We start from the raw sequence: 27,709 nt of genomic DNA on the forward strand, positions 1-27,709 counted from the left end.
GCAAAGCGAGGGGTCTGCAGGCACACTGAAGTATTGACATGCAGGCTCTCAAGCACCGTGGGTCTGTGCAGAGTGTGACTGTTCCCAGCCTCTCCTCTCTGCAAGGATGAGACCAGTTCAGATACTGCAGTCTCAGCCACTGAAACTGCCTGAGTGCTGATGAAAGCTTATTTCTGTAGAAGTCCTGTCTAAAGGCACAGGGCCAGCTGCGTGCAGCAAAAACAGGAAAAAAAAAAAAAAGGAAAAAGGGCTGCCGTATGTCAGGATATGTTCACTCAGGCAAGGCCCAGCAGCAGTGGAAGAGGACAGGGCTGAGCCACTTTGACCTGCAAGAAAGTCAAGAAACACAACTCAGTGGAGAACATAAAAAGAGGGCTCCATTCAGCAACCCCAGTATGACATGCTTGCAGTCGTCCATGCGAATCCCACACGTTTTGCCTTTCTTCTGCCCAATCTCAGAGGCAGGGAGCACCCCCTGGGTACATCAATACTCATGTACAGGAATGGAGCAATTGAATTAAACACTTAAGGGAGAGGATTTTCTCAGTCATCAAGAGGAACACAAGACAGGCCCCAGCAGAAAAGCTTTGCTCCGACATGATTCCTGGGAGCGGAACCATGCAGGGAACTCAGCAATCCCACCGCAAGGCTGCTCTGGATCTGCAGTGGGTCTGCAGCCAACAGCATGGTCTTCTGATCCCTCTCCGTGCCCAGCTGACACAAATCCAGATTTTTCCGGAGGTGTACAACAGCACCACTACTCCTTCCCCTGCCTTCAGCAACTGAATGAGACAGGGATTTACCCACGGGCTGCACAGGGGGTGCTGCTCATCTGCTAGACAATCTTCAGACAATTAATGCACTGGGCATAGCCAGCTGACTCAGAATCCGCTCAGTAATTACAGCCTCAGTAACCAGCTGTTTCCAGCTGCTGAGACCTTGTTTAAAGTCCTCACAGACTGCAGCCATCTCTTAGGTTCTCAGCCATTCCTTCAGCTCATTGCCTCTGCTACCCTCCAGGGCTCTCTGCCCAGCACCCACTCCTGATGCGTGCCTCTCTCCACATTAAGCCACTGCAGCTGACTATTGTAGCGTGCAGATATGCTTTCTGATAGCACTCGTTCTTCCGGCCCCAGGCCTCTATCAAACTGTGAGCTCCCTCCAGCAGCCTTGTTATTGTACTGCAAGCACACTGTGCACCACAGGTGCTGGGAAGCCAACCTCATGCTGATTTTCCCCATTTTTCCTGGTATCTTTGCAGTCCTGGAATGGAAGCTGGCTGCTGCCCTCTGTTTTTCCTGCTCTATTTCTAGGTAGTTGGTGGCCAAGAGATGCTCAAGGTGGTGCAGGATGGGAAGAGCTTCTTTGCTCCTCCATTTCCCAGCGAACCTGCAATTGCTGTCTGCCCTCCTGTGTGCTGTCTCCTCTTACCGTCTCACTTGGGCTCTACATCCTCAATGCTGAGAGCTTGACAGCAACTCTGTACGGAGGTGTCCACAGGAGTGGAAGAGAACTGCAGTGGGAAGCAGAGAGACAGCATTGTTAGGGGAGCAGTGAATGGGACACTGGCCACATCACACCCCCTTCTGATGTGGACTTTTCTTTAGGCCTCTCAGCAAGCATCTCCCAGGGTCTCCCCCAGTGTGGCGCTTCCAATGAACACTGTCTTGATCCCAAGACCACCAAATAAAACCTGTGACCCAGGAGCTAAGAGACCTAGCACTACTTGTGGAAGCCTCCTCTCTCCTGCTCCCAGGTAGGGCAGCTCCCCGTGTCCCACAGTGGCCATGGGCGGCAAGGCTTGGCAGTGGATATGCCCTAGCTCACCTGTTGGATTTCCTGCATCGCCAGGCGTATGGAAGAGTGGAGGCGAGGGAAGGCTCGTTGGCTGCCTCTCTCCTTGTCTGAGCTTGGCTTTGTCCCACTCTTGTCCAGGCTCTGTTGGTTTTGGCAACTCTTGGTCCTCCTGAACCACACGTGTCTGAGAACTGCGGCTGCTCCTGACTGTGGAGCAGGTCTGCTGGTGGAAGGCCTGGAAGGGCAGGGCTGTTCCTCTGGAGGTGTCTCCCCTTTGGCTGCTGGCAGACCCAGCCTGAGGCACTCCAGATCTTCATAATCCAAACTCTCACTACTTTTCTGAGAGAGGGAGGAGTAGATTCAGCAGTGGCTTGCAGACCCTCCACACACCCCAAACAGCACAATAAAGAGAAATACCCAGCTGTGACCACTGCTGACATTTTGGGGGCAGGGGGGTGCCCTCCACCCACCAGTATCTCTCCCCCACCCCAAGACTCCCCAGTGCCAAGCCAGTGATGTTTCCTAGTGCATGCAGAAGAGGCTAAGCTGCTTGGCCAGAATGGGACACCCTCAACAGGAACCCAAAAGAGAGACGCTGCTGCAGTGACTCTGTCTGCTCAGGGAGCAGTTCATGCCTCATCCCCTTTTTGCTGCAGACCCTTGACATTCACCTGCCTACAGGGAACAGTCAGTATTTCCATGAAAGGCTGGATGCCCACAGACTGGTGATATCGAACCAGTTCGGTGAGCGAGGCATGAGCTCGGTCTTCCCCCAGGATGACATAGCGTGCATTGGGCTGCATCTCGATCATGTAGTGTCTGCAGCGGCCTTCACCCCTGGAGAGATGGACAGACAGAAATAGTCACAGCATGGGTAAAAAACTGTATGGCTGGGCCCAAAGAGTTGTGGTGAAGAGAGTTAAATCCAGTTGGTGGCTGGTCACAACTGGTGTTCCCCATGGCTCAGAACTGGGGCCAGTTCTGGTTAATATCTTTATCAATGATCTGGACGAGGGGATCAACTGCACCCTCTGTAAGTTTGCAGATGACACCAAGCTGGGCAGGAGTGTTGATCTGCTGGAGGGTAGGAAGGGTCTACAGAGGGATCAGGATAGGCTGGATCGATGGGCTGAGGTGAACTGTATGAGGTTCAACAAGGTTCAGTGCCAGGTCCTGCACTTGGGTCACAACAACCCCATGCAACACTACAGGCTTGGGGCAGAGTGGCTGGAAAGCTGCTTGATGGAAAAAGATCAGGGGGTGTTGGTTGACAGTGAGCTGAATGTGAGCCAGTAGTTTGCCCAGGTGGCCACGAGGGCCAATAGCATCCTGGCTTGTATCAGAAATGGTGTGGGCCAGCAGGACTAGGGAAGTGATCGTGCCCCTATACTCAGCATTGGTGAGGGCCCTGTGCTACAAGAAAGACATTGAGGTGCTGGAGTGCGTCCAAAGAGGAGCAATGAAGCTGGTGAAGGGTCTGGAGCACAAGGGTTGTTTAGCCTGGAGAAAAAGAGGCTGAGGGGAGACCATGCTGCTCTCTACAACTACCTGAAATGAGATCTTAGCAAGGTGGGTGTTGGTCTCTTCTCCCAAGTATCAAGTGATAGGATGAAAGGAGATGGTCTTAAGTTGTGCCAGGGGAGGTTTAGATTGGATATTAGGATAAATTTATTCACTGAAAGGGTTATTAAGCATTGGAACAGGCTGCCCAGGGAACTGGTGGAGTCACATCCCTGGAAGTATTTAAAAGATGTGTAGATGTGGTGCTTAGGGACATGGTTTAGCAGTGGCCTTGGCAGTACTAGGTTAATGGTTGGATTTGATGATCTTGAAGGTCTTTTTCAACCTAAACTATTCTATGAGGCTGCAATAATTGCTTTCTGCACTTGTTGCCTCAAGAGGCCAGATGTGACCAGGAGCCATAATAACAAATATCACAAAGATGCAGGAGATGAACTATGCTGGGGTGTCACACGCTGTAGGTGCTGGAGGAGCAGCAATTTCTCCAAAGTCAGTGACAGAACACTGGCAGCTGGATCCAAACCCCAGCAGGCTGTACTGTCTCCCATGCCTGTTGTCCACATTAGAACTCTGCACTGCTCCTTGCCTGAGGCTGTACAAAGACCATGCCCTTGTAGCACTCCAGTTGCTTCCCCTCAGGCCTTCCTCTAGACTCATCTTCTCTGCTCCAGTCATTGCTTTTTCCAGCCTGATTTGCCCATACAGCCATAAAGCACAGCCTAAGCAAGACGTGCACCCCTGGAGCTGCAGCAACCCATCCACAAATAGATCCAGTTTTTGGCAAGAGACAGACTCTGCAGTGTCCTGTCTGCTACTTCAAACTGTCTCAGGCACCCACAACAGGAGACGCTGAGCACCATCCTCACTGGACTCCTCTGTAGAGGCTTGCTCCTCCAGCCATGCATAGCCCAGTTTAGGACTTCTTTTTCCTTCTCTGCAAGGCTCATTACCTACCTGTATGTCAAGGTGTAGCCCGGTCGGCTCTGGCTGATCCGAACAAGGAAGCAACCCAAAGGCTTGTCCATCAGCAAGTTTTCAGCTTCCCTGAAAGTAGAAAAGTTTTTCAGCGGACAGCAAGCAGCTGCCTCTGTGCAGGGATTCCCATCCCAGCTTACGTGCTACCGTGATAGTGCTCACAGTCCACAGGGAGGCCAGCATCTGCCCTCCCTGTTCCTAGCTACAAGTTTCCTCACTCAGGCTTGGTGGTGCAGAGAGGCATTAGCAGGCTGAGGAGGCACAACACTCTTCTCAACCAAAGCCTCTCCAAGCAGGGCTGCTCCAAACCTGCTCCAGCCATCTGATTAGTGCAACAGCAACAGCTGCCTTCCAGCACAGAGCACATTACAAAGCATCCCTGAGATGAGGAGGCTGTGCACCTGTACATTTCCTATGCTCCAGGGCTGACAGAAGAAGTCAGGATGCTGTGGGGTAGCGGTGCTCAGCACAAGGTAAGCCAAATACCTTGGAAAAACACCAACTTGGATTACACCACTCTGGCTCTCTAAAATTCCTGCTGGAAGGAGGTATTCCCCATCTCTGCCCAGCAGACAAAGCACCACTTTGTGCTTGTCATGTGCCCTGCTCCAGGCTAAAGGTGACTGCAAATCACCAGTGCAGTCTGGGGTTGCTCTGGATGCTCTGTTACATGAGTCTGAGCTTACACTACTGTACGGAGACTTAAATCCAGCATCAGGAAGCACCACCTTAAAAGTATCTAATCTTTAGTGTCTTTGGGAAGGATCTGCTATATCCTTCATTCTGAAGTGCTCATGGCTAGCCTGTATTTGAACTCAAATATTTTTTTCTTCCAGGCACTAATTCCTCTCCTGTATTCTTGGATCTGTGGACAAAAGCATTAATGCAGGTGGGTGCCTTGTTAATTATCTTAAAAAAAGAAAAAAAAATGCAGCTACCAGGGAGTTATCAGCTACTGTAGTGTCCTTTACTAGGCTAACATGCTGTATAATGTCTCTGAGTAATGTTCACACTGACAAGCTGACAAGATTCAGGAACTTGTGATCTAATAAGACTGAAGGAGATTTGCAGCTTTAACAGAAAAAAAAGTTAAAAACTGGAACAAGATGATAAGGGTGTTCAAATGACAGGCACACTTGGCAGCAATGCCCACACACAAGTCCCACCAAATAAGGGACACTGGCAGTTAGCAAGCATGCAGCACAACAGATTAATTTGCATGCAGGGGAGACTATAGCCAGAAACTCTTGATGTCTACCTGCTAACCCCACTGTCTTGCTCATATTGATCATTGGTATAATCAGCATTTATCTGATTATCTGGAAAGTAGTGCTTGGCTCAGCCAGGAGAGTGAAGTGTGAGGCATACTGAGTAGCAAAATTTCAAGCATTTAAATAAAGGCTTTTCCCAAAAAAGCTTGAGAGTTCATAGTCTTGTAAACAACTCCATAAGTAGGCAGGGCTTTGTGGATGTCTCTCACAGCCTAAAGGGATACAAATTCCACTTATGCTGCACTCTCCTTAGATGTGCAGAGGTATCAACAAAAAGCCTTCCTTTTCCCATATCTGGGGCCTTTGAGGGAATTTTTCTTTTGGGTACTCACTAAAGCCTCTCTTAATACTTTCTAAAATAAAGGTATACTGAAATATATATTCTCCTGCTGTAAACTGAGGTCTCCTCCAGACGTAAACTGAGAGATATTAGAACAGTCATAATGAGTCAGACGAAAAACTCATCTTCATTCCACACCATGTCTCTGCAAATGGTCCACGACAGGGTAAACACATGCATGCATTTCCCCTCCAAGTACTTTTCCAGCCTCCCTTCCCTGCACAGGATCTGTATTTAGGAACTCACAGTGGACTTATTTCTTATGAGTTTCCAGAATCTTCCCCTGGACCCATGTAAAGTTTCAGCATTTGCATTCTGTGATGGGGACCTCCAAGCTTCCCCTAAGGGCTTGAAGCTCACAGCCTAAAAGTGAAAGGTTATGCAGGTCACTTCCATGCCTTAAGAAGGCAAATCTTGGCAGATTCAACCTACACAGTCCTCCTAAGGACATGGCAGCTCCTGCCTGCCTGACACAGACCAAGCTGTGGCCAGTGTGGCCAGTGTACTCACCTCCGGCTGATCATCCCATGCAGCCAGCTTGGAAAGGCCCCATCATCCTGCATGACCTTCTGAGCCTGTGTCTCTTTGAACCAGCGGAGAGTTGCTCCTCTCTTGAGTTTCCTCATTTTTGCCTCTTCTCCAGTCTGTTCCTCTGTCCTCAGAACAGGGCGAGGCACAGAAGGGTCCAAGAAGTTATCAAAAGGAGTGGACTGAAAGTGGGGAGAGGGGGAAAGTGGGCATGAAAGCAAGGTCAAAGGCAGGGGACCTCTGAAGGGATCACTTTAGTAGTGATCTTATTCTTAAGTCCCTTCAGACAGGATCAGTCACAAACTATGAAATGTTGCTTTCAGTTCCTCAAAGGTCCTGACCACGCTTTTTAACTAACCACAGCAGGAAAGGACTCTCACTTCTCATAACAAGAATGACAACGTTCTTCTGGGACCACATGCAGGAGAACATGTGCATGCAGAAGGTGGAAGGTGCAGGGAACCAGCACACCTGGCTAAGGGGCGCCAAGCAGAGCCAGTATCACTACCTCTGTTAGTTTGCTGCGTGGCCGTGGCACTGGTGGCTGTGGTGGCTTATCAGGAGGATGGGGACAAGGCTGAGGGTGCCTCTTTCGTGGCATGGGGACTGGAAGAGAGATTCTTTCTGCAACAAAAGGAAAGAAGTAGATGAAGTCTAGGATCCAAGATCCAGGAGATCCATCCTCCACCTGCCCAGGATAAGGACAGGCTCTCCTGCACGGAGTGCATGGAAAAGACATAGCCAGGCAAATGACCTTCACCATGCTGCTCCTGCTTCCCACAGAGGAAGCTGCACTTTCAAATGGCAGAAACTTTGGCATCTCCCTGCCCACTGCATTGGTGAAGCCCTCAGCCTCACGAGAGCGAAGGGCAAGCCATCACCACCTGAACTTACAGCACTTCAAGGTGATCATTGCATGAGTGGCCATGCACAGGGGCAGTGGGAGTGGGAGCAACTCACTCTGAGCTTCTGCCTCCATTGCAAGTTGCCGGCTTCTTTCTCTCTCTGCCTCCTCCTGTAGCCGCTGCGCCTGAGCTCTCAGCTCAGCCACCAGTTTTAGGTACCTCTTCCTGTATCTGAATCCCCTGAAAACTGTTCAGAGAAAAGCTGTGGTTAGGAAAAAAATGCTCTTCATGCCTTTGTCACTTCCAGAAAGACAATGGATTAAAAAAAAAAAAATCAAATTACAGATCTAAGCTCTCATCTCTAATGCCAAGGCACAGGATACCTAAAAAAACAAAGTCTCTTAGAGGGGCCTCTGTTAACCATCTGTCTCCCTGGTATCCTTCAGACACTGAGATGGAGACAGGATTTCCTTGGTGTTGGCCCACAGGACAACCCTTTCCATAAGCAGCCATTGTAAGGTTCATGAGGAGCATCAGAGACATTGCATTATCCTGCCTACTCTACCAGGCAGTAAAGCACAGGAACTGAAAGCTGCATCCTCTCATTTCCCACTACCCACGCATCTTCCCCATGGATGAGAACAAGGCATAGCATGTGACAGTCTGATGTTTATCATACTGTGCGGAGCATAGCTGGAAGCTGCTCAGATGCTTCAGCAGTGCAACAACCATACAGAAGAGTACAACAGAGAGGGACCAGGCAGGGTGTCAGCCGCCTCCTCCTCCTGGTTGCACAGTCCTCATGGAGCCTGTGTAGAGGGAAGTACCAAACTGCCCACAGTGCCTACTCTGGAGAAACAGGCTGCCAGAGCAGGTGCTACCTGGAAAGGAAAGGAAAAAACCAAACCAAACCAAAACGTCCTCCCCTTCTGCCTGTCTCTGAAAGCAGGAAGGAGATCTGCTTCACTCATCTTCTCCCTCTCCTCAGTTCAACACCACTCACAAACAAGCCTTCACTCCAGAGGATGGTTAGCCAGACCTCAGGATGCAGCCAAATCATGTGCTTGCCCTGCTCAGCTTAGTTCTTCTGCACATGTGCTTCCCCTTTCCATGGCTCACACTGTCTGACGGCTCTCCTCAACTGAGGATGAGCACTGAGGAGGCGGGCATCTGCAATAAGCGCTCTGACTCCACAGGGCCTTGACATTCAGACAGCACTGGGCCTGCCTTTCTGTCATCTGCAAAGGTGCAATGGTGAAGCAGGGACTGGAGAAAAGCTTTTCCTTGCCCTGGTCTGAACTGCAGTGCTCACCTTTCTGTATGACAACTGCTGCTCTTTCCAGTCGCTCCACATACTTTGCCAGCTCTTCCTGATGCCAATATTTAAAGAAAAGTCGTGACTTCCTGAGAAGTTGGGGAGAGAAACAAGCAGTGAGAATCAGTTCATCTAAACTTGCATCCAATAATCTTTTGCACAGGCCTTTCCTACAGCCACAAAGTTGTCCCTGAGGACAACCAGATAACAGTCTACATGTATGAAGTCTCTGTAGTTCAGGCCCTTCATTCCTAGCAACAGTGACCCACACCTACCCACATATCCAGCCTCTCAGCTCTGTACTTTGCAGTATCTCCAAGCAGCTGAAAGAAAGGAAAAAATCAAGTGAACACCATGCAGCCAGTGGTTTTAGGTACATAAAGGAGGAGAATGTGCCTCAACAATTCTCCACTACATCATCTGTTCCCTGTCACCCAATCATATTCGGTAATTGGCTGTCAATCTGTGGTGAGTCTTCAGGTACAGCTAGGATCACATTCAAGAACATCAGCAAATGGTTTCCTAGAGGCAGATTTCGTTCAGCTCTCTGGGAGGCAATTCTGCAGAGCCTATTTTATTCTCAGAACTGGTTTTGCTCATTTCATTTCCAAGCTCTTTGGAGCACGCAAGTTGCAAGGTCAGCACAGCAAGACTTCCAGGAGAAAGTCTGTTTTCCAATTCTAGTTTCATTTTGCAGACTCTAGTGATAAAATCTGAGTCACTCAGAAAGATCCCCCAACACTTGGAACTGAAAGCAATACTCCAGCTGCACCAACCAAGCAGCTTCCTCCCTCTGCCTGCAAATGCAGGCTGTGAAACTATAGTGGCACTTTTTGCTAATATCTCACATAGCAAAGCCAAAGTGGTTTTCCTTTTATCTCAGCCAATTGCTGCTGTACCAGAATCTATATCCAAGGTAATTATTTTCTCAAAGGCTTCCTATGATTTTTGTGTCTGAAAACACATCATGCTGCCTGTCTACCATCATCTTTCTTTCATCCATGAGATTCTCTCTTGACTTGGGTCTCAACAGGGTTTGCAATTCTTATTAATTCAGTATGATCAGTAACTTCAAGAAAGCTCTGTGAAGAGTGGAGGAGCTACTGCCACAAGAGAACTTTTCCAGGAGAACAGTCAAATCCTTTTCTTAAAAGATTAAATATAAAAATCAGCTGGCTGCCCTACATGCTTCATTCTCACTATCAGTCACAATTGACTATGGCAGGACGGAGGGATTGGGAAAGTTGAAAAGAAGAGGTGGGGAGTTGCTTGCTGCTCTAGGTGTAGGAACTAAAAGGCGGACAGGGTAAGACTGCAGAGCTGGAGGGTCATTTATATGTGTAAGGAACAGTCAGGTTCTGAAAGTGCTGGGGGTATATTATGCTTCTACACAGAAAAAATTCTTGGACCAGAAACATCATCTCTAGCCTGGGAGACATTTAGTGCTGGCTGCTTGCTCAGTATGGTCTTTATCTTCTTCATCTCCCATGAGACCACCACGAAAAAGCCTGGAGAGGCACCTGTCAACGGCGCTGAGCCCCTGCCATACTGATTTCCGTGAACACCCCTGACCATTATTGTGAATTGGTCACAATAAATTGAGTAAATTGGCCAGTTCTCATTCCACAGGATAGCAAGGCTTTATTTCAGTCATCATTATACCAAATGCTTTTTAAATACTTACTGTCTTTGTCTAGGAATTTGTGTTCCCCACTACCACAAAACCAGATCCTCACTTTGTTTCTTTTAGTCAGTTTGCTGTGCTGAGAGCAAAAGTATCTGAAGAACAAACTGGATTCCACGTAACAAAGAAGGGGTTCCTACCTTTCTTTTGTGAAGGAAACATCTGGTTTAACTAGAAGAATTCCATATCTGTGAAAAACAAATAAATTCAGCAAGGTAAGAGCTCCATCCTTGACATGCTGAGGTGATCCAAGTCACTCTTACAGCAAACAACAATAAATCACTGTCTTTCTCACTTGGCCTCCCACAGCAAACAACCCCATGATCTCAGGCATGTGAACTTCAAAGACAGTTTCAGTCCCTGCCCATATCTGGTTACCAGAGTTGCTTCCCTAGCAATATCTAACAAGGAATATTCAGAGGTTTATAACATACCTTTCAGCAAATTCCTCAAATGAGGGTCTCCAGGAGAAACCATCTCTTCGGATACGGATTGTCTCCAGGAGCCCATTGTACCGGAGCTGAAGCAGCACCACAAAGACAAACAAATAGAAACAGGTCATTAGGACACCAGTTTGTACCTCTGCAGCCAGAAATTCCTTCACCAGCCCTAAAATTCTCTAGTTAAAAACAAAAAAGTTTCTTTCTCAAAGTGTTTCCTTGGTTAAAGACTGAATTTACCACATCCTGTAACTCTGAAGATTAACCAGTCTCAGTTAAAAGTTGGAAACTGTAAAAACCAATGACTGAAATAACCTCACCTTGCAGCCTTGGGTACTGCTTTGCCTCTGTCCCTTAGAGGATAGCCTTTTACTTCCAAATCTGTACAAAGAAGTACTCTGAGGCACAGATGAACTTCTCTCTTAATCCTGTCCTTTCTTATATATATTAAACAGGCCACAGAGCCTTTTGAACTCCTCTTGTCATTTTCAGTTTTCTTTAAAGTGTCTGGATCTCAGAACCTGACACAATACCCAAAGACGGTTATATCAGCACACTTCAGCTCCTACCAAAGAGATTCCATCTTGGCTCCTATTCAGAGATGCCCTGGCTGACGAGTGAGAACAGTCTCCTCTGGGAAGCATCACTTTTTCTGGACTACTGTCTGTACCAGTCCCTATCCAGGAGATGCAAAGATGAATCCTAACCTGCCAAGCAGAACTTATTGTATTAATGAAAAAGAAACATGAGAGAACTAAGATTGCAAAACCTGGACCTATCAGTCTGTGTCACAACCAAGTTCCCAGAACCTTTACATGCATGAAACATGAGCCTACTCTTTCTCTTGCAAGGGGAGACTCAGACCAGTTAGCTTCCAGCTATCTCCACAGCCTTTCAGTAGGGTCTGCCCTCCCTCCTGAGATGTGGCAGAAGTATCTGTAAAGGACACTATGTTTCCTCACCTGCTGCAGCACCACCTGGTTGTCCACCACACCTGGCTCCTTCTGGCTGTTGGGCTTTATACAGCGCACAAAGTGTGGGTTGGATGAATACATCCGCTCCATGAGCACCATCAGGGAATGCTGGTGAGGGCAAAGAAAGATCAACAGTCTAGCAAGCCAAAGCACTGCCAGAGCCTGGAGTGCAGTATCATGCAGCGAGAACTGTTTTCCCAACACATTGCAACTTCCAAGGCTCTGACAACAAACAGGTCGCTCCCACCATGATCAGCTGTGCTTGGCACCCAGAAAAACCCCTCTCTATATGCTGGATGCTTTAACTATGCTTAGCAGCCTAGAAGCTCAGATGAAAATATAACTGCACTCATCTCAAGGGGCACTGCAGGGCAGCAATACTTTACCCGGAACTGAGCTCCGGCAGACTGTTTTCGTGTGCTGTTGAACTTGTCATCTGCTCCTGGTTGGACCTGAAACCAGACCCACAAAAGGAAGGAATGGAAGGAATACTTGATTGCCATCCAAAGAACTATGCTGGAAAGCAGATGGCAGAAAAAAAGAGAGAATAGACCTCAGGGGAAGAAGACAAACATATCAGTAGCAGCAAGAAGAAAACATGGTAAAAAACAAAGGCCAATTTGTTGCAAGCAGATTCCTATCTGCTCTTGTTTTTAGCCAGCTTCTCAAACAATAAATATCAGCTAGCTATACCATCATTTATTGATTGCCATGTAGACCTGAAGTGCAATACCTTGGCTTTCACATGAGGCATCAGTGTCCCTGTCCTGGAAATAGTGGCTGGAAGAACAGAGACAATAGTTAATTTTGTAGCTTTATTTGCAATCAACTATGTCTGAACATTGAAACATCACTTCACACACAAATCTCCCTACAAATACTGAATCACAGACAGGGCATTAGGTTTCATCATGTGGAAATACAAGGAAAGAGCTAAAGAAAGTGACAAGAAAATGCAAACACATGAAGCATATAATGCAGGCAATATGATTTTCTGCCACTGAAAAGACAAGGCAATCAGGTTATTGAACAACCCCAAATGACCTTCAAAAGAAATGTCATCAAAAGGCATCCAACACAGAAAAAAAGTACAGATAGCAAATGGGAAGCTCACCTACATCAGCCAATATGTGAGGTTACATAAAGTCAGATAGCTTAAAACTAATTCAGTGACAAGATGAAAAATTCAAGGAAGTTGAATTTACTGCAGGATCTAATGAGTCTTGCACACACTTGATGCAATGGTCTCACATGAATCACAGAATGGTTAAGATCAGAAGGAACCTCTGGATATTATCTGAGCTAACCCCTTTACTCAGCAGGACCACCTAGAACCAGCTGCCCAAGATTAGACAACCAATCTGAGAACAGGTTATCTCTGGTGTTTATGCACTTTCAAAGAGTTGGGACTAGACTAAGTACCTTCAGTAACAGCATGGAAGTGGTAATGAAGGAAGATACTCCTGAGCAGAAGAGCAGAAAAACATAGTGGAGAACAGAAATTAAATTCATCAGTTACTTGTAAATCCCAGAAAGTGGCAAGGACTGAACAGGACAAAATAAACCCTCAAAACCACCCAAACTTCTGCATCAAGGCACTGTCTTCAACCAGACAAATTCCAAGGAAGCATCCACCTGACTTTTCTTTAAATGTTTACTTTCACAGAAGCCTTGGAGACTCTGAGGGCTTATCAATAACTGGAAAAAGGGAGTGTAGTGATGGGAGAGAAATAATGCACAACTTCAGAGTTTTTTAACAAGTTGTGCCTGAAAAACAAAATGTATTTGGAAAGGATAATCTCTACACTCATTGCTTGTGGCTTTACTGCACTCTGTTTCCAGTGCGAACAGGTACAAGCTATGACCTTGTCCAGCTTCGTTTCTAGACAAGAATAGAACGTACAGAAACGACCAATGGAAACAGTCCTGCACTGGCCCTGGAGAATACGGGGTATCTGATCTGACAGGAGACATCTGAGCAGTGGATAATTCTCTTGAAGAGATACAACCTGCCTTGCTTTCCACGGGAGAATAAACAGCTCCGACAGCTCGGTATATGCCAGCAGCCCCACTCCAGACTTCAGCCCTCCCAAAGTCTCTCTGGGGCTGCCAGCTGTGAAACACATTCATAGCACACGAGCCTCATCCCCACACTTGACTCCTGCCAAGGTGGCCTTGATTCATGTGGGATGCTCTATCATAGCAGAGGGACTTGCCTGTGAACAGCACACTGAGCAAGGGGGTGACACTGTTGATGAAAAGCCCACGGATGTTAGCTGGCAAGGTGTCTCTGTTCTTCTCTAGAAAGCCCCCAGCAGTATATTGTACCTATGGGAAAGGGCAGCAAGTCATTAAGGCCAGCAGTGCTCACAGGCTTGCTGTGAAAGCCACCTCCACTATTAAACTGAAGGCACGCTGGCTTGCACATGAATTCTGAATGCTGGCTCACAAGTGAATTCTGTAAATGCTTATGTACCCCAGTCAGATGCAAATCCTGAAGGGCAAAACCCTGCAGATGGTACTGAGGCATTAGAACCACAGGAGTGCAGCATAACACTGAGACATCCAGCTTTTCTTGTTCTGCTTTCCCTTCTTATGAAGTTTCATTTACTTTCAGTTTATGCTTCGCTCTTTCACTTGCTCTCCCCCTTTTCCCTTTGAATAGGCTTCCATCCTATTGTCACGCATCCCCCCTTGCTTCTCTTGCTCCCTTCCTTTCTCATCTCCAGCCTGCCACTCTCCTTTCTTTGTTAGGTGTTAATTTTGTAATAAAGAATGTCACAAGTAATAACTTAGTCAACAATAGTGAGATTGCGTATTACAATGTCTTGCATTGTCATTCTGCTCCTGCTCCAAAATTACCTCCAATTAATTCAACATATTTGGGCCAATGCTTTCAAAATTGGTGGCAGTAAGGTTACATGTAATATTCCTGAACTCCAAGCTGCTTAAATACCACTTAAATGTATAACTAAGTGCCTCCACTTTCAAAACATTCATTACCAGGCTGCTCTCACTGTGTTCCTCAGTGTTTGCAATAAAATAGTGACTGCCATACTCTGGAACCCAACAGATAAAGGTAAAGCCTTTAGACTGTCCTGTGGCACTGCACAGTGGATGCAGGGCTTTTATTTTATACAGGACTATTTTAAGACTAGAGGTCCAATAGAATGATGATGAGTACAGTAGCTTCTTCTAATACCCTGTGCTTCCCAGAGGTAGCCCCAGTTTTCTCAGGAGTCTTATCTTCCTATGCCTTCTACTGAAATCCCAGGCAACTCCTTGGGAACACATCACTTCTATTATATCATCATCAGAGCACAGGCTCCTTAACATTAAAGCCTTACTTATCAAGCAATACATTTCCCTGCTCCTACATAGGTTACAACAGCATCCTTCCTGGAAACAGTACCTACCTTCCCAGCATAATGAATAATGCTGAAGCTCAAAACACGGCCTCGGCCTGGCTGGAAGTGTAAATTCCCCTTAAAGGTGCTGTTTAGTTTATCCACAAACGTCTTATCAGTTGCCTGAAAGAAAGTGGATTTCATAATCAAATGATAAAGCTGCAACAGAGACCTGATTAGGGTACATGGAAGCAAAACAAAGTGTTGGAAGTGGCCTTGGCTGTGCAGCAGTTTTGGACTATACTCTCTGACTCTCCACAGGGGTGCCAATATCATTACACTGTCCCTGATCTGGCTGTCCTGTCTCATCAGTCACACATGGGAACACTTCCGCTCATCCTACTCTTCAAAATCACACTCCAACATAAGAGCTCTCTCTTCAGCCCAGAGATATATTGCTGCATTGCCCACGCTATTTTCTCTGCCCCCTATCTCATGCATACCTGAGGGAATGCACTCTGCTCATCCAGAAGAGACAGGAGCCCAAGTGGCCTGGCCAGGAGCAGATTCTGCGGGAAAGAAGACACATTACACATATCTAAAGCAGTACAGTGCATCCACTTTCACCTACACCATCCTTTGAAGAGGTTCTTCCTGGATGCATTTCCTCTCCATGACAGAAAGAGCAAGACTCCTCTCCTGGCTGGATGGAGCAATTCTCTTCTGTCAGTTTTCCCACTCACCAGAATAGGTTCATTATTGTTGAACATGATAGTCTCCCAAGGCAGTTCTTCTTCCTTATAGGCAGCCTGCTCCAGCTGGAAAATGTGCTAAAACAGAGACAAAAAGAGGTTGGAGCACACAGCAAACATGATTAGACAACTCTAAACATCTTCCTTCCCACCCTGAACAAAGGACAGAGGCATGACTCTCTCACCCCTGGCATGAAAGGCCCAAGATTAAACTCTTGTTCTGCATGTTCATCTGTAAGCCTGTCACTCACTAATGCTGGTGCATAAAGCAGGAACACCTCTCAGACTGAAAGTGTCCCTGCTTTGACAACTTTGGTCACTGCTTGACCCTTCTACTTCTTCCTTCCCTGCCCCACTGGCTCCCCTGCCACAGCTGAAGAGATTGCTGCTCTCTACCCTGCTTCACTAATCACCATTTCTGCCCTTGCAGGTAACAGACCTGCATTTCCACAAGCTCTCTTTCATATGCCAGGTAGGTCAGTGCTCTGCTTTCTCCGCCACACAAGACAAGATCACCCATAGCAGACTTACATGGTTGAAGAAGTGCTGCAGCTGTTCATTGGCCAAGTTTATGCAAAGCTGTTCAAAACGATTCACTGCGAAGTTTTCAAACCCAAAAATATCCAAGATACCTAAAAGTGGAAAGATGAGCACATCATGGAGCCTGCAGACCATCCCTGCAGATAGCTGCGTACACCAGCACACAACTAAATCTCCCATCACCCAGCTCTTGTGGCACAGGGAGACCCCAGTCAAGGCACGAGCAGCACCTCTCCCGTAATCCCGCCTGGAGAACTAATTAGGAGAAACCTCACTCTCATCCCTGATTCTACAAAGCCAGAGTGCCCCAGAACTACAGCCTCACAGTTGCTTCAGATCAACAAACTGCTCAAAGTTGGCCAAGGCCCTACAGACTTCATGCTGCTGACTAGTATCTCCAACATGATCATGTCTTGATAATGGATCTCTGCAGGCAATCTCTGTGAAACCTCTTATTGTGCCTTTCCTTCGTTGTGGCTGAGGGACGCACTTTTGAGGACAGAACAGGAGCAAGGCTGGCAGAACTCACCTATCTCCCTCAGTTCCACCTCAGGATCCACATTCTCAGCCAGCAGCTCATTGATCTTGCAAACGATCCAGCCAAATACTCGGCCATATGCCACCTTTGCAATGGAGTCCCGAGCATCTGCAAAGAGAGAACAACAGCAGCTCACTGAAGGGCTCCAAGGAGAGCAGGGAACAAAGCACAGAAACTGGCTCAACACATTCACCTCTAGCAACAATGTCTAGTGGTTTATGAAGCTATTTTAAAGATCAGATCAACGTTAGATACCTGTCTGATCATCCCTGCCCTCTGTACGCTCACACAGAGCTCTTTCATTTTGAAATCTTCACAATCTTTCTACAAGATCAGATATGGCATACTAAGGCACTTGTGAGACCATCTGAAATTGAAAATTTAATTTCCAAAAATGTCCAGCTGCTTTTTAGAATATCCAGAGACTTGCTTTCCCCTCTGCAGGTCTACTAAGTATGGATCCCCTCTGCTAAACCAAGTGAGAGGCTCCAAGTTGTACTTGGAAAATTGAGTGGTTCTTTTCCTCCCAGCCCACAGCTGCAAAGTGTTTAAACACTGTGGGCAAGAGGAGGATATAACTGATGGAGAACTTGCTGACATCTAAGAACAAGGAGACCAAATCAACATGACATACTGCATGATGGGAGATGTACATTTTATTGTCTAAAGAGAAGCAAGACACGATATTTGGGAAACAGAACTAGCTAATTCCCCATTTCCAGTTTTTTCATTTCATTATTTTAAGGAATGACCCAGAAATCTTGGAATGTAATGCTTTTTAAATTTATTTTTAAATCTTTTATTTTAATTGAACCTTTTTGTTCAGATTATCTTGGTTTATTTTCTTTTCTTAGACCTTGCACTTACTACGTGCCTCTGTGCAAGAGAAATGAAGGGGCACAGACAGACAACTTTGTTCTCAATAAGTTGCACATGTGTGGGAATACCCCTCCATCAAATACGGGTCAGTCTTTCCAGCCAGCACATCTGCAATTCATTATGTTTCTTACCTTCTGCCTGCTGCTGGGTGTGAAAACGCTGAATCTGCTCACCTCGGGTCACTGACATCGTACAAATAAGGCATTTTAACAGTTCATCTTCTTGGACTCCAAACTGACTCTGGGAGAGAGGAAATAGAGGACAGTGAATAGTAAACCCTTATTCTACTTCTGGGGGTTTTATGTCCTTGCTTCTGTGCGACACATGGTGTAATGGGGTCCTGATTCTCATTAAGGCCTTTGACCTCTGCTGTAAGATAAGTATTACTGTTAACATCTCGCAGCACCGGAGTCAGATGCGGGCTCTGAGATCTGCATTATCCCTGCAGTGACCAAGCTCACTCTTGCGCTCTCTCTGAAATGCTTTCTGTTTCAGTGCTGCCACCTTTCACCTTCTCTGGGAGCCACACCAGTCCCTGCTGAATGGTTTAATGACTTGTTGAACAGCACCACATCGAAGTGATTGTGCAAGTGCTGAGGTGTCTGACCTTCAGCAGACATCAGTCACACAAACCCACGAAACAAAGGGAACTCAGATACAAGTGAACCCTTCAGTGATTGCTTTAACAGGAATTCCCCTCCTGTGGACAAAAACCAAGAAGCAGGCTTTAAGAAGGAAGACAAAGGAAGCTGGCTGCTGAACAGATGTAGGTGATTCTTTCAGGTATGGTGTAGCAAGGAAACAGTCAGAGAGATAGGAGTGAAACAAAAAATCAAGGATGCTGAGATTTCAAACAGGTCAAAATAAAAAGACACTGAAAAGGCAGAAAAAGCACTTTTCTGTTCTTTGTTATTAACAAAGCAGGATAACGTATCCATCCCATGTAATAAGAATGGAATGGTCCTGAGTAATATATACTTCTTACTTTGTGATAATTTCATGCAAAATAGTAGAAAGTTTCATTCTGGATAACTAACAAAAATTGATAGCAGTTAAGGTAGTATCCTTGGAGGAGATCTGTCGAAAATACAGAGCTAGTGTACAGATGCAGCACACCTGAATTTCTCCAAGGCATCACCACACTTAGTAACATACAACATTTAATTTTAAAAAGCTTGTATTGTATGAAGTCAACAAGGCACATGTGGTATTGCCATATGCAAGACACTGATTCTAGACACACAAGAAACAGAAGCTGGGAAGTATCTCTTTGGGCCTGAATAGCAGTGAACATGAGTGCAGTTGTGCAGTCATACTGCGTGTTTCTCGAAAAACTCCTTGTTCTTCAGGAGCCTTTACACTCTGAGGCAGAAATGTTCTCTGCCATCTCTGGCAGTCACACAGTCCATAAGGTTTCTGTCATGTCCTGTGACTCACCGCTGCCGCCTTCAGCCATCCCCGGGAGGCTTCACTCACTTTTACAGACCCACTGCTCTCCTCAGGCTCAAAGGTCACATTGCCCAGAGACAACACACCAGCCAAGATAGCCTGCATGTCCACTTGCTCCTAAAACACAAAAGAAAGGTGACTGAAAACCTATCAGCATCTAACATACACACCAGAGGCCCCAGAAGTTGGAGAGGTGAGGGAAAGGCACAGGCAGCCTGTGCGAAAAGGCTTTACACAAAGTTTGACAGACTTGGGTGGTTTGGAAACAACATGGAAAATCCAGAGAGGAGAGAAATAGGACTAAGCCTCAAAACAGCAGCCAGAAATAAACCCTATGCCTGCAGGACACAGATTGAAATTAAATGACCCCAGAACTGACCTGTTCTTGGAAGCCCACCATGTCAAGGGCATTGCACACCTCTTGGTATTTGTTCTTCCAATGCTGAGCTACATCTTGTGTACCAAATCGTCCACTTATGTACCTGAGAAAGTGTATATCCCATACAAAACTGTCACACAATCAGCACAGCAAGTCAGTCCTACCCCAAAGGGACAAAGCAGATGAGCAGCAGTGGAGACGTGAAAGGGAAAGAAACTTTTCCAAGGAAATGCAGCAAAGAAGAGACTCCAGACCTTCCAGCTTCCATGATGACCCATAAGATCTCTTCAGGTAGCTCCATTCAGATCCCACTCCAGCTTCTAATCATTTGTTTACCTGTACCAGGCTCCACAGAGAGAGCTACAGAGCAGAGGCATAGGCTCCATTATGCTTCTTTCCCCTCCATCCCCCATCATGAAGACTAAACTAGGGTCTGCCACTGAAGTACCTGTAGAGTGAAGGATCCAGTAGCCCATACATCTCCTTTTCCTTCAAAGAGAGTCCAGCAAACATATAGTAGAAGATATGGAAATTCCTCTCCCCAGTATCTTGTTGCACTACCCGTGACTTCTCTAACAGGTATTCACTCAGCTTTGCACCTCGCACTGCACACAAGAAGGTGACAGGGTAAACATTGCACCTGGGGACATTAAGCTGACCGAGCTGTCCTGCATCTCTTATTTGGTGATAGGAGCGTGGAAATGTCTAACATAATTTTCTTGTGTATAACACTCTCTAGGCTGCCCAGCACTCTGGAAATGGGCTTGCCAATGCTTCCCATCATCTTAGAGATGTCTGCTCACCTCCTTCAGCAGCAACCAAGGCTTCTGGCACCACAGAGTACTGATACCTCCCCTGCACCATCACCCCCATATCCTTCCTGTACTCTCACACTGTCCAAACCCAGGCCTTATGCTACAGCTGTGGTTGCTATAAGGTTTTACTTAATTACACACCCTTCCCACAGGGAGTCAAGCATCAAAATTTCATCCTCCACAAGTTCTGGCTACTAAGTCCACTCCCTCCAGTGCCTAACCATCCCCCAAACTAGTAATTGCCCGTGAATTTACCTGTGTTCTTCTGGAAACGCAGCTGTATGTATTTTCCGAAGCGGCTGCTGTTGTCATTCATCACAGTCTGGGCATTGCCAAAAGCTTCAAGCAACGGATTTACCTAAAACAAGTGAGCAAGTAGAAACAGCATTCTTCAAATTAAGTTATCTAATCTAACTTACTTGGAAAAGTTTAACTTCAGCATTTACTATTCAGCATTCAGCTGCAATAGGAACCACTCCATGAGTACTCAAGAGCACCTATTTTATCTTATGCTGGAAAAAGGAACTGAAAGAGGCAAATATAACAAAGCATAAGCAGCATGAGATTACTGAAAATAAGCACAATCAAACTGACTTGATGTCAGTAAGATAACTGACTCATCTGTTAAAAGATAAGGTTGGTATAACAGATTTCCACAAAGCATCTGACATGGTATCACATACTTTGACTGCTATACTACAAACATAAACAAGGTAAACATAGCACTCAGTAGATGTACGCAAGATAATTACTGAAATTTGTAGATAGCATAAGGGTCAGGGCAGTAAGTTATAAAGAAACTAACAGAACAATCAGACCACTTTGGCAAATTGGCTGTAAACAAGGTGAAATGGTAATTCTTCTACATTTGAGCAAAGAATGACTGCTGACTCAAAGAATGATTCTTTAGGGTATATCCTGGGCAGCCTGCTGAAGACAGCTTTACAGCATGACACTGTAATCCCAAAATGGCTAACTTAGTCCTGGAATATATCCACAGGAACCAAATAAGATGCTTACTATTTCTTCACCATCACCTTTAGGCTTTCCAAGGGCAACCTGGAAAGTTCACTTTCACCTGGACTGAAGTGAACTTTGTCTCCAGTGGAGGACTTGTACACTGGCTACAAGCATTGACAGTCAAGTCTTTCAGGGTTCATTAGGCCAAGCACTACACTGAGCAAACAAAGCTATCCTGCTTCCTGAACCTGCTCAGGTCAGAAGCAGCTTGGCAGTGTGGCCCAAGCCAGCTCTAAGTGGAGCTGGCAGGTCTACCAATGCCACACTCCCACAACAGAGCACAGGCATTCAGACAAAACAGACTCAACTTGGGGAAAATTAACTTAATTTATTAACAGTCAAATCACAGTAGGACAATAAGAAATAAGAATATATTTTAAAACACCTTCCCCCCACCCCTCCCTTCTTCCCACGCTCAACTTCACTCCTGACCTCTCTACTTCCTCCTCCCGAGTGACACAGGGGAACAGGGAGTGGGGGTTGCAGTCACTTCATCACACATTGTCACCGCTGCTCCTTCCTCTTCACGATCTTCCCCTGCTCCAGCACGGGGTCCCTCCTGCGGGAGACAGTCCTCCATGAACTTCTCTAGTATGAGTCCTTCCAATGGGCTGCAGTTCTTCATGAACTGCTCCAAAATGGGTTGCCCATGGGACCACAGGTCCTGCCAGGAGCCTGCTCCAGTGCAGGCTTCCCACGGCAGTCACAGCCTCCTTCAAGCATCCGCCTGCCCCGGCGTGGAGTCCTCCCCCGGCTGCAGGGGGATCTCTGCTCCTCCGTGGGCCTCCATGGGCTGCAGGGGCACAGCCGGCCTCACCATGGGCTGCACCACGGGCTGCAGGGGAATCTCTGCCGGGAGCAGCGTTACTGCTGTCCCTCCTTCTGCACTGACCCCGGCGTCTGCAGAGCTGCTCCTCTCACATATTCTCACTCCTCCCTCCCCACTGCCATGCTGGTTTGGGCCTGAGGCAGACAGCCGCCAGCACAGAAGGCCAGGGGTGAGGTCTGTGCCTCCCCGTTCTCTCCCTGCTGCTGTGTTTTTCCCCCTCCTTAAATATGCTCTCACAATGGCGCTACCACAGTCACTGATGGGCTTGGCCTTGGCCAACGCAGTGGCACTGGCTCTGTCAGACATGGGGGAAACTTCTGGCAGTTTCTCACAGAAGCCACCCTTGCAGGGCCTGCTACCAAAACCCAACAAGGTCAGTGAAGAAGGAGGGGGAGCTGCTCCCGGCAGAGATTCCCCTGCAGCCCGTGGTGCAGCCCATGGTGAGGCCGGCTGTGCCCCTGCAGCCCATGGAGGCCCACGGAGGAGCAGAGATCCCCCTGCAGCCGGGGGAGGACCCCACGCCGGGGCAGGCAGATGCCTGAAGGAGGCTGTGACCCTGTGGGAAGCCCACGCTGGAGCAGGCTCCCGGCAGGACCTGTGGACCCATGAAGAGAGGAGCCCACCCTGCAGCAGGTTTGCCAGTGGAGCCTGTGACCCTGTGGGGGACCCATGTTGGAGCAGTCTGTTCCCGAAGGACTGCACCCTGTGGGAAGGACTCATGCTGGAGAAGTTTGTGAAAGATTGTCTCCCATAGGAGGGACCCCACACTGGAGCAGGGAAAGAGTGTGAGGAGCCCTCCTCCTGAGGAGAAAGGAGTGATAGAGACAATGTGTGATGGACTGACCCCAACCCTGACTCCCTGTTCCCCTGTGCCACTTGGGGAGAAGGTAGAGAAATCGGGAGTGATGTTGAGCCTGGGAAGAGGGGATGGGTGGGAGGAAGGTGTTTTAAAATTTGTTCTTATTTCTCATTAGCCTACTCTGACGTTAATTCGTAATAAAACTAATTTTCCCCAATTGAGTCAGTTTTGCTTGTGACAGTAATCGCTGGGTGACCTCTCCCTGTCCTTATCTTGACGCTATCTGAGCCTTTTGTCGTATTTTGCTCCCCCTGTCCAGTTGAGGAGGGGGAGTGATAGAGCAGCTTGGTGGGCACCTGGTGTCCAGCCAAAGTTAACCCACCACACAGAGAAAGATCTCTGTGGCTCTACAGGAAACCTGAAAACACAGACTTTAAAATGAAGTAGTCCAAGAACTCATTCTGCTTAATCTATCACATGGAAAGTTAAAGTATAATTTGCTTAAAAAATCTCGCAGCTCCTTGGGGAGTAATTCAAGTGGAAATACTTCAGAGCAAAAATATAAGTATGTTTCAAAATCAGCTAGCAAAGGTATATGAAAATAGCAAAGATGAAGTTATCCAGTTAGCAAGTATGTGCCTGACAGTAAGTATAAGCAGCCAAGGAGAAGTGACAGAAGGCTGTGTGGATTCTCCATCCCTGTGTACCATTAATTCAAGGTTTCATTCTTCTAATAAAAGTCCTTGTTCTACCTCAAACAGGAAATTATGCGGAAAAATGCCCCTAATCCCTTGTTGCAGAGAACATGATAAACGATTGCCATAGTTTTCTGTCATTTAAGATACCACTACATTCCCAGCAAAGAGAACTGCTGGCCTACCAACCCTTCTAATTTGTGGTCAGCTATTTCACCATCCTTACCCACGATTCTCTTATGCATCTTATGTTTTGCTGCCTGACTTCCAGTGGCGATTCATGAGCAGGCTTCCTGAGCCTAATGCAAATTGTCTTGCAGTAGTGTTGCTTCTGCCTCTTCAAGCACCATCCTGCAATGACCTACCTGAAGGATCTGCTGCTCCAGCTGCGAGTTGCCTTTGCATAGGTTCATTATGTGCTGCAACAATAGCTTTGTACTCTCCGTTTTCCCTGCACCGCTCTCTCCACTGCCAAAAAAAAAAAAGCAAAGGAAATTCCAGTAGCTGTAAAGCATAGTTGGTCTACCCCTTATGTTTTAGTGCCCCATCACCTGAGAATGTTCTCCTGTCCAAGAGTTTCACAATTTTTTCAGCTAAACTGCACGTATGAGTACAAACTCACACCACAGCTTTACACAGCAGGTCTCACAAGGTGCTGATCCCTCCCCAGCAGATTTTTTGCCCATCTGCAAGGGAGTACAGATATACACCGTGCCATTGCTTCTGGATGGGGTTCACTGGATAGACCATTTGCTCTGCTTCTTAAGAAAAAATACATCTAACTTCTGGAAAACAACCTCCTTCAAAAGTAATCTGATACATCGACCTCCCCTGCGCACTCCATAGAGGAGCTGACAGCTTCCTTTTCAAAGAAATTTGCCCCATCCATCTCATATCTACAGCCGAGTACTGATCTTGAGATACTGCAGCAATCTCAAATCTCAGGCGCTGCACACACTCAGAGCCAGCGCACCACCACAGAGCTGCCCGCACACCCACAGTGGCAGTGGTGCACGTCAGTCTGCCATCACACATGCCCGGCACCTCCACCTCCAAGTCAAACAAGCAGCACTTGGAAAGTACAGTTTCCCCTGTCCTGGGAGGGGGAATGTAAAATCAGTGAGACAACATGTCCTTGGCTGACAATATCATACTGGCAGAGAACTTCAGCGTATGCACAGAAAAAAAAAAAAAAAAAAATTATGCAGGAAATGATGAAGGTATACTTGAGGGCAGATCTCTGTTTCCACACCCGACCTTTGAGCATCTGGTGTGCCTTTATTGCTTTGTAGCTCCCAGTGGCTCTGCGCTCGGGATGAAGTATGTGTCACAGGTGGCTAAATACCTCAAACACTACAACAGATACCTGATCTCAAGCACAGATCAGACCATCATAATCTGAATACACGCAAACAAAATAAGACCATTTTGCCAGCTGAGAACACACCATCCAGACAGCACCCCTGCTCAGTATATAAGATGTTTTTGGTTTTCATTGAGTTCCTTCCTCCACAAAAGCACTATCAGTCATCACTCTCACAGTTCAAGCTTGTCCTCGTACCCTCCAACAACCACAACAGCTTCACCAAGTCCTGCAAACACTATCCAGCTGTAAGAGTCTAACTGCCTCAGGCTGTGAAGAAAAGCAAAGTCATCTCCAGGATACTCAAGTGCTGTACCACAGCATACCCAGGCTATGACTAACGTCCATCTGTTGAGACTGAGAGGGCAAGAGGAGCCAGTGGAATTGGCAGCACAGGACAACTTGATTGCAATAAGCATTTGTCACCTGGGGGCAGCTGCTACATTCAACATCAACCTCTGAAACATGTCAGCCCGATCTCCTAGACTAATTTGGAGAGACAAAAGAGACTACAAAGAATAGCAGAGCCTGATACATCCCCCTGCTGTTCTGATGAACCGTGGTCTAGCAGGAGTGAATTCTTCTTCTCTCTCCGCCCCAACTTTGCTCGTGCCAGGTGACATTACTAATGAGCATGTCACCACTCACAGAGAGCAAAACCATGAACTTCCTGAGATAGCAACACATAGACCAGTTAACAGGTTTGCAAGATGAACAGGAGTAGCTCAGACTGTTACCTCTGAGACCACAAAATGCTGGCAGAAAACAATCAGACCACTGACTTCTTGGCAAACGCCCAAAGACTACTTTTTCTTGTCTTCCATCTCCCACGACAAATACTATGACTGTTCTCCAACCCTAAGAGCCCTACCAGCAGGACCTCTTCCACCTGCTGACTCCACGGCCACCACTTCATAAGAGCACTTCATGTACGGCACAGGCACTGATGGCTTGCAGGCTAGATAAACTAGTGGGGCTCAGGTGACCCTCAAAGTCAGCTCCCAGTCCCACCACAACACTCAACAGTGATTCAGCAAGTCATTACCACACCATGTAGACTGAAAACACTGATAAAATGATCACAGGGCCAACGAAAGGAATGGAATATTAAATCAAACAAATTGGCAATTAACATTTTGACTGAGATGACACTTAAACAATTTTCTACAAAACTCAGACCAGGTATGGAGTGTCTTGATGCTTTCTCTGCTAGTTGATGCTGTTTGAGGCTTTCTCTACTACCTGATGCTATCTGCTGCCCTACAGTTTCACCAGAACAACAGTGACATCATGGAGTGAAATGCTCGTAACAGTGGTATGCTCTTTGGTTACAAAAGCCCACTTTTTTCCACTTCTAGTGTACAGAACTGCCCATGACAATAAGATCTTCCCTGACCAGATTCTCAAAGGTCTTAGGGCAAAAAAGCTTCTGTTTTCATTTCTGCTGCTCTTTGGTTATATATGGGGAGCTCCAGTTTGGGAAAACAGGTTGCTTTCATTATTTATCGCCTTTACTATAGCAGTTACAGCAAGAGTTGATTCACCAAAGAAGACCACCCTATGACTTTCACCAGAGCTGGTTCAATCTTTCCAACGCCACATCCCTCCAGAAGCAAACCCAACACATTTAGTTGCACTACCGGCATCAGCAGCCACGCTGCTCAGCCACAGCCGGCATTGTTCACCACACACCTCCGCTCGCGATCTGCCCGCTCTCATGTCTGGAAAGCAGACAGGTCAGGAAGAGCGACACTTTGGAAGCACAGCTGGCTTTTGACTCACCAACAGCACTGGAGACGAGCTTCACCCGAAACCTTGGCAGGGAGAGCCCACTGAGAGCTCGCTGGCCACCAGTCGGACCCTCACCTCAGCCTGGCTCGCGTGAGCCCCCAGCCCAGCCCTGTCGCCCACCCAGACCTCACCTGATGACGATGCACTGGTTTTGGGGCCCACCGCCCCGGCGGCCCAGCATGGCGTGGTAGGCCCGGCTGGCCACGGCGAAGATGTGAGGCGGCAGCGTGCCCGTCTCCTGGTGCCGGTACCGCTCGGAGACCTGGTGGAGGGGAAGCAGTGAAGGGGTGGCGAAGGGGCCGGGGGGGCAGCGGGGCCCGGCGGGCGGGGGCCCGCGGGGGACTCACCTCTCTCCCGTACAGAGGCAGCGGCTGGAAGGGGTTCGTGGCGATGAGGATGTCCCCGACGTCGGTCTGGCCGAGAGGGGAGAGAGCCCGTCAGCCCAGCGCGCCCGCCGCCGCCGCCCCCCGCCCCGGCGCCCGGCACTCACGTAGATCTGCTGCCGCAGGAACCGCTCCCGCAGCCCGCCCAGCAGCGCCGCCTCGTCCAGCTCCGCCAGCGCCGCCAGGTTCCCGGCCGCCCCGGCCGCCGGGCCACGCTCCCCCAGCGACACCATGCCGGACGCCTCCCAGCTCCCAGCGCCCGGGCCGCCTGGCTGCTTCCCCGCCCCGCTCCCGCTCCAGCTCCGCCCCGGGACCGCCCGCCGGGGCGGAGCCACCATTTGAACGCGGGGCGGCGGCGGGGACCAGCAGGTAACGGGCGGAGGGGCCGGGGCCGGGGCCGGGGCCGGGGCCGGGGCCGGGGCCGGGGCCGGGGCCGGGGC

General features: G+C 47.8%; 1 protein-coding gene across 1 annotated transcript; it reads right to left on the reverse strand.

Moving 5' to 3' along the window:
• Window positions 1-27,508, reverse strand: LOC104485982 (myosin-IIIb). Its single transcript, XM_086770519.1, has 31 exons — window positions 27,377-27,508; window positions 27,234-27,299; window positions 27,018-27,148; window positions 24,098-24,200; window positions 21,900-21,968; window positions 20,645-20,747; window positions 20,023-20,179; window positions 19,575-19,677; window positions 19,184-19,312; window positions 17,878-17,986; window positions 16,859-16,975; window positions 16,321-16,421; window positions 15,781-15,867; window positions 15,541-15,606; window positions 15,107-15,220; window positions 13,907-14,018; window positions 12,424-12,470; window positions 12,077-12,142; window positions 11,679-11,798; window positions 10,711-10,796; window positions 10,417-10,464; window positions 8,868-8,915; window positions 8,590-8,681; window positions 7,393-7,524; window positions 6,941-7,056; window positions 6,415-6,614; window positions 4,273-4,362; window positions 2,469-2,634; window positions 1,828-2,136; window positions 1,432-1,513; window positions 1-326 (listed from the first exon to the last, which is right to left on the reverse strand). The coding sequence occupies exons 1-30, from the start codon at window positions 27,500-27,502 to the stop codon at window positions 1,436-1,438; spliced, it is 3,291 nt and encodes a 1,096-aa protein (XP_086626645.1). The 5' UTR covers window positions 27,503-27,508; the 3' UTR covers window positions 1-326; window positions 1,432-1,435.
• Between the last annotated feature and the right edge of the window lie 201 nt (window positions 27,509-27,709).

Source organism: Chlamydotis macqueenii, chromosome Z (assembly GCF_036417535.1).
Source record: "Chlamydotis macqueenii isolate bChlMac1 chromosome Z, bChlMac1.mat, whole genome shotgun sequence".
Taxonomy (NCBI): domain Eukaryota; kingdom Metazoa; phylum Chordata; class Aves; order Otidiformes; family Otididae; genus Chlamydotis; species Chlamydotis macqueenii.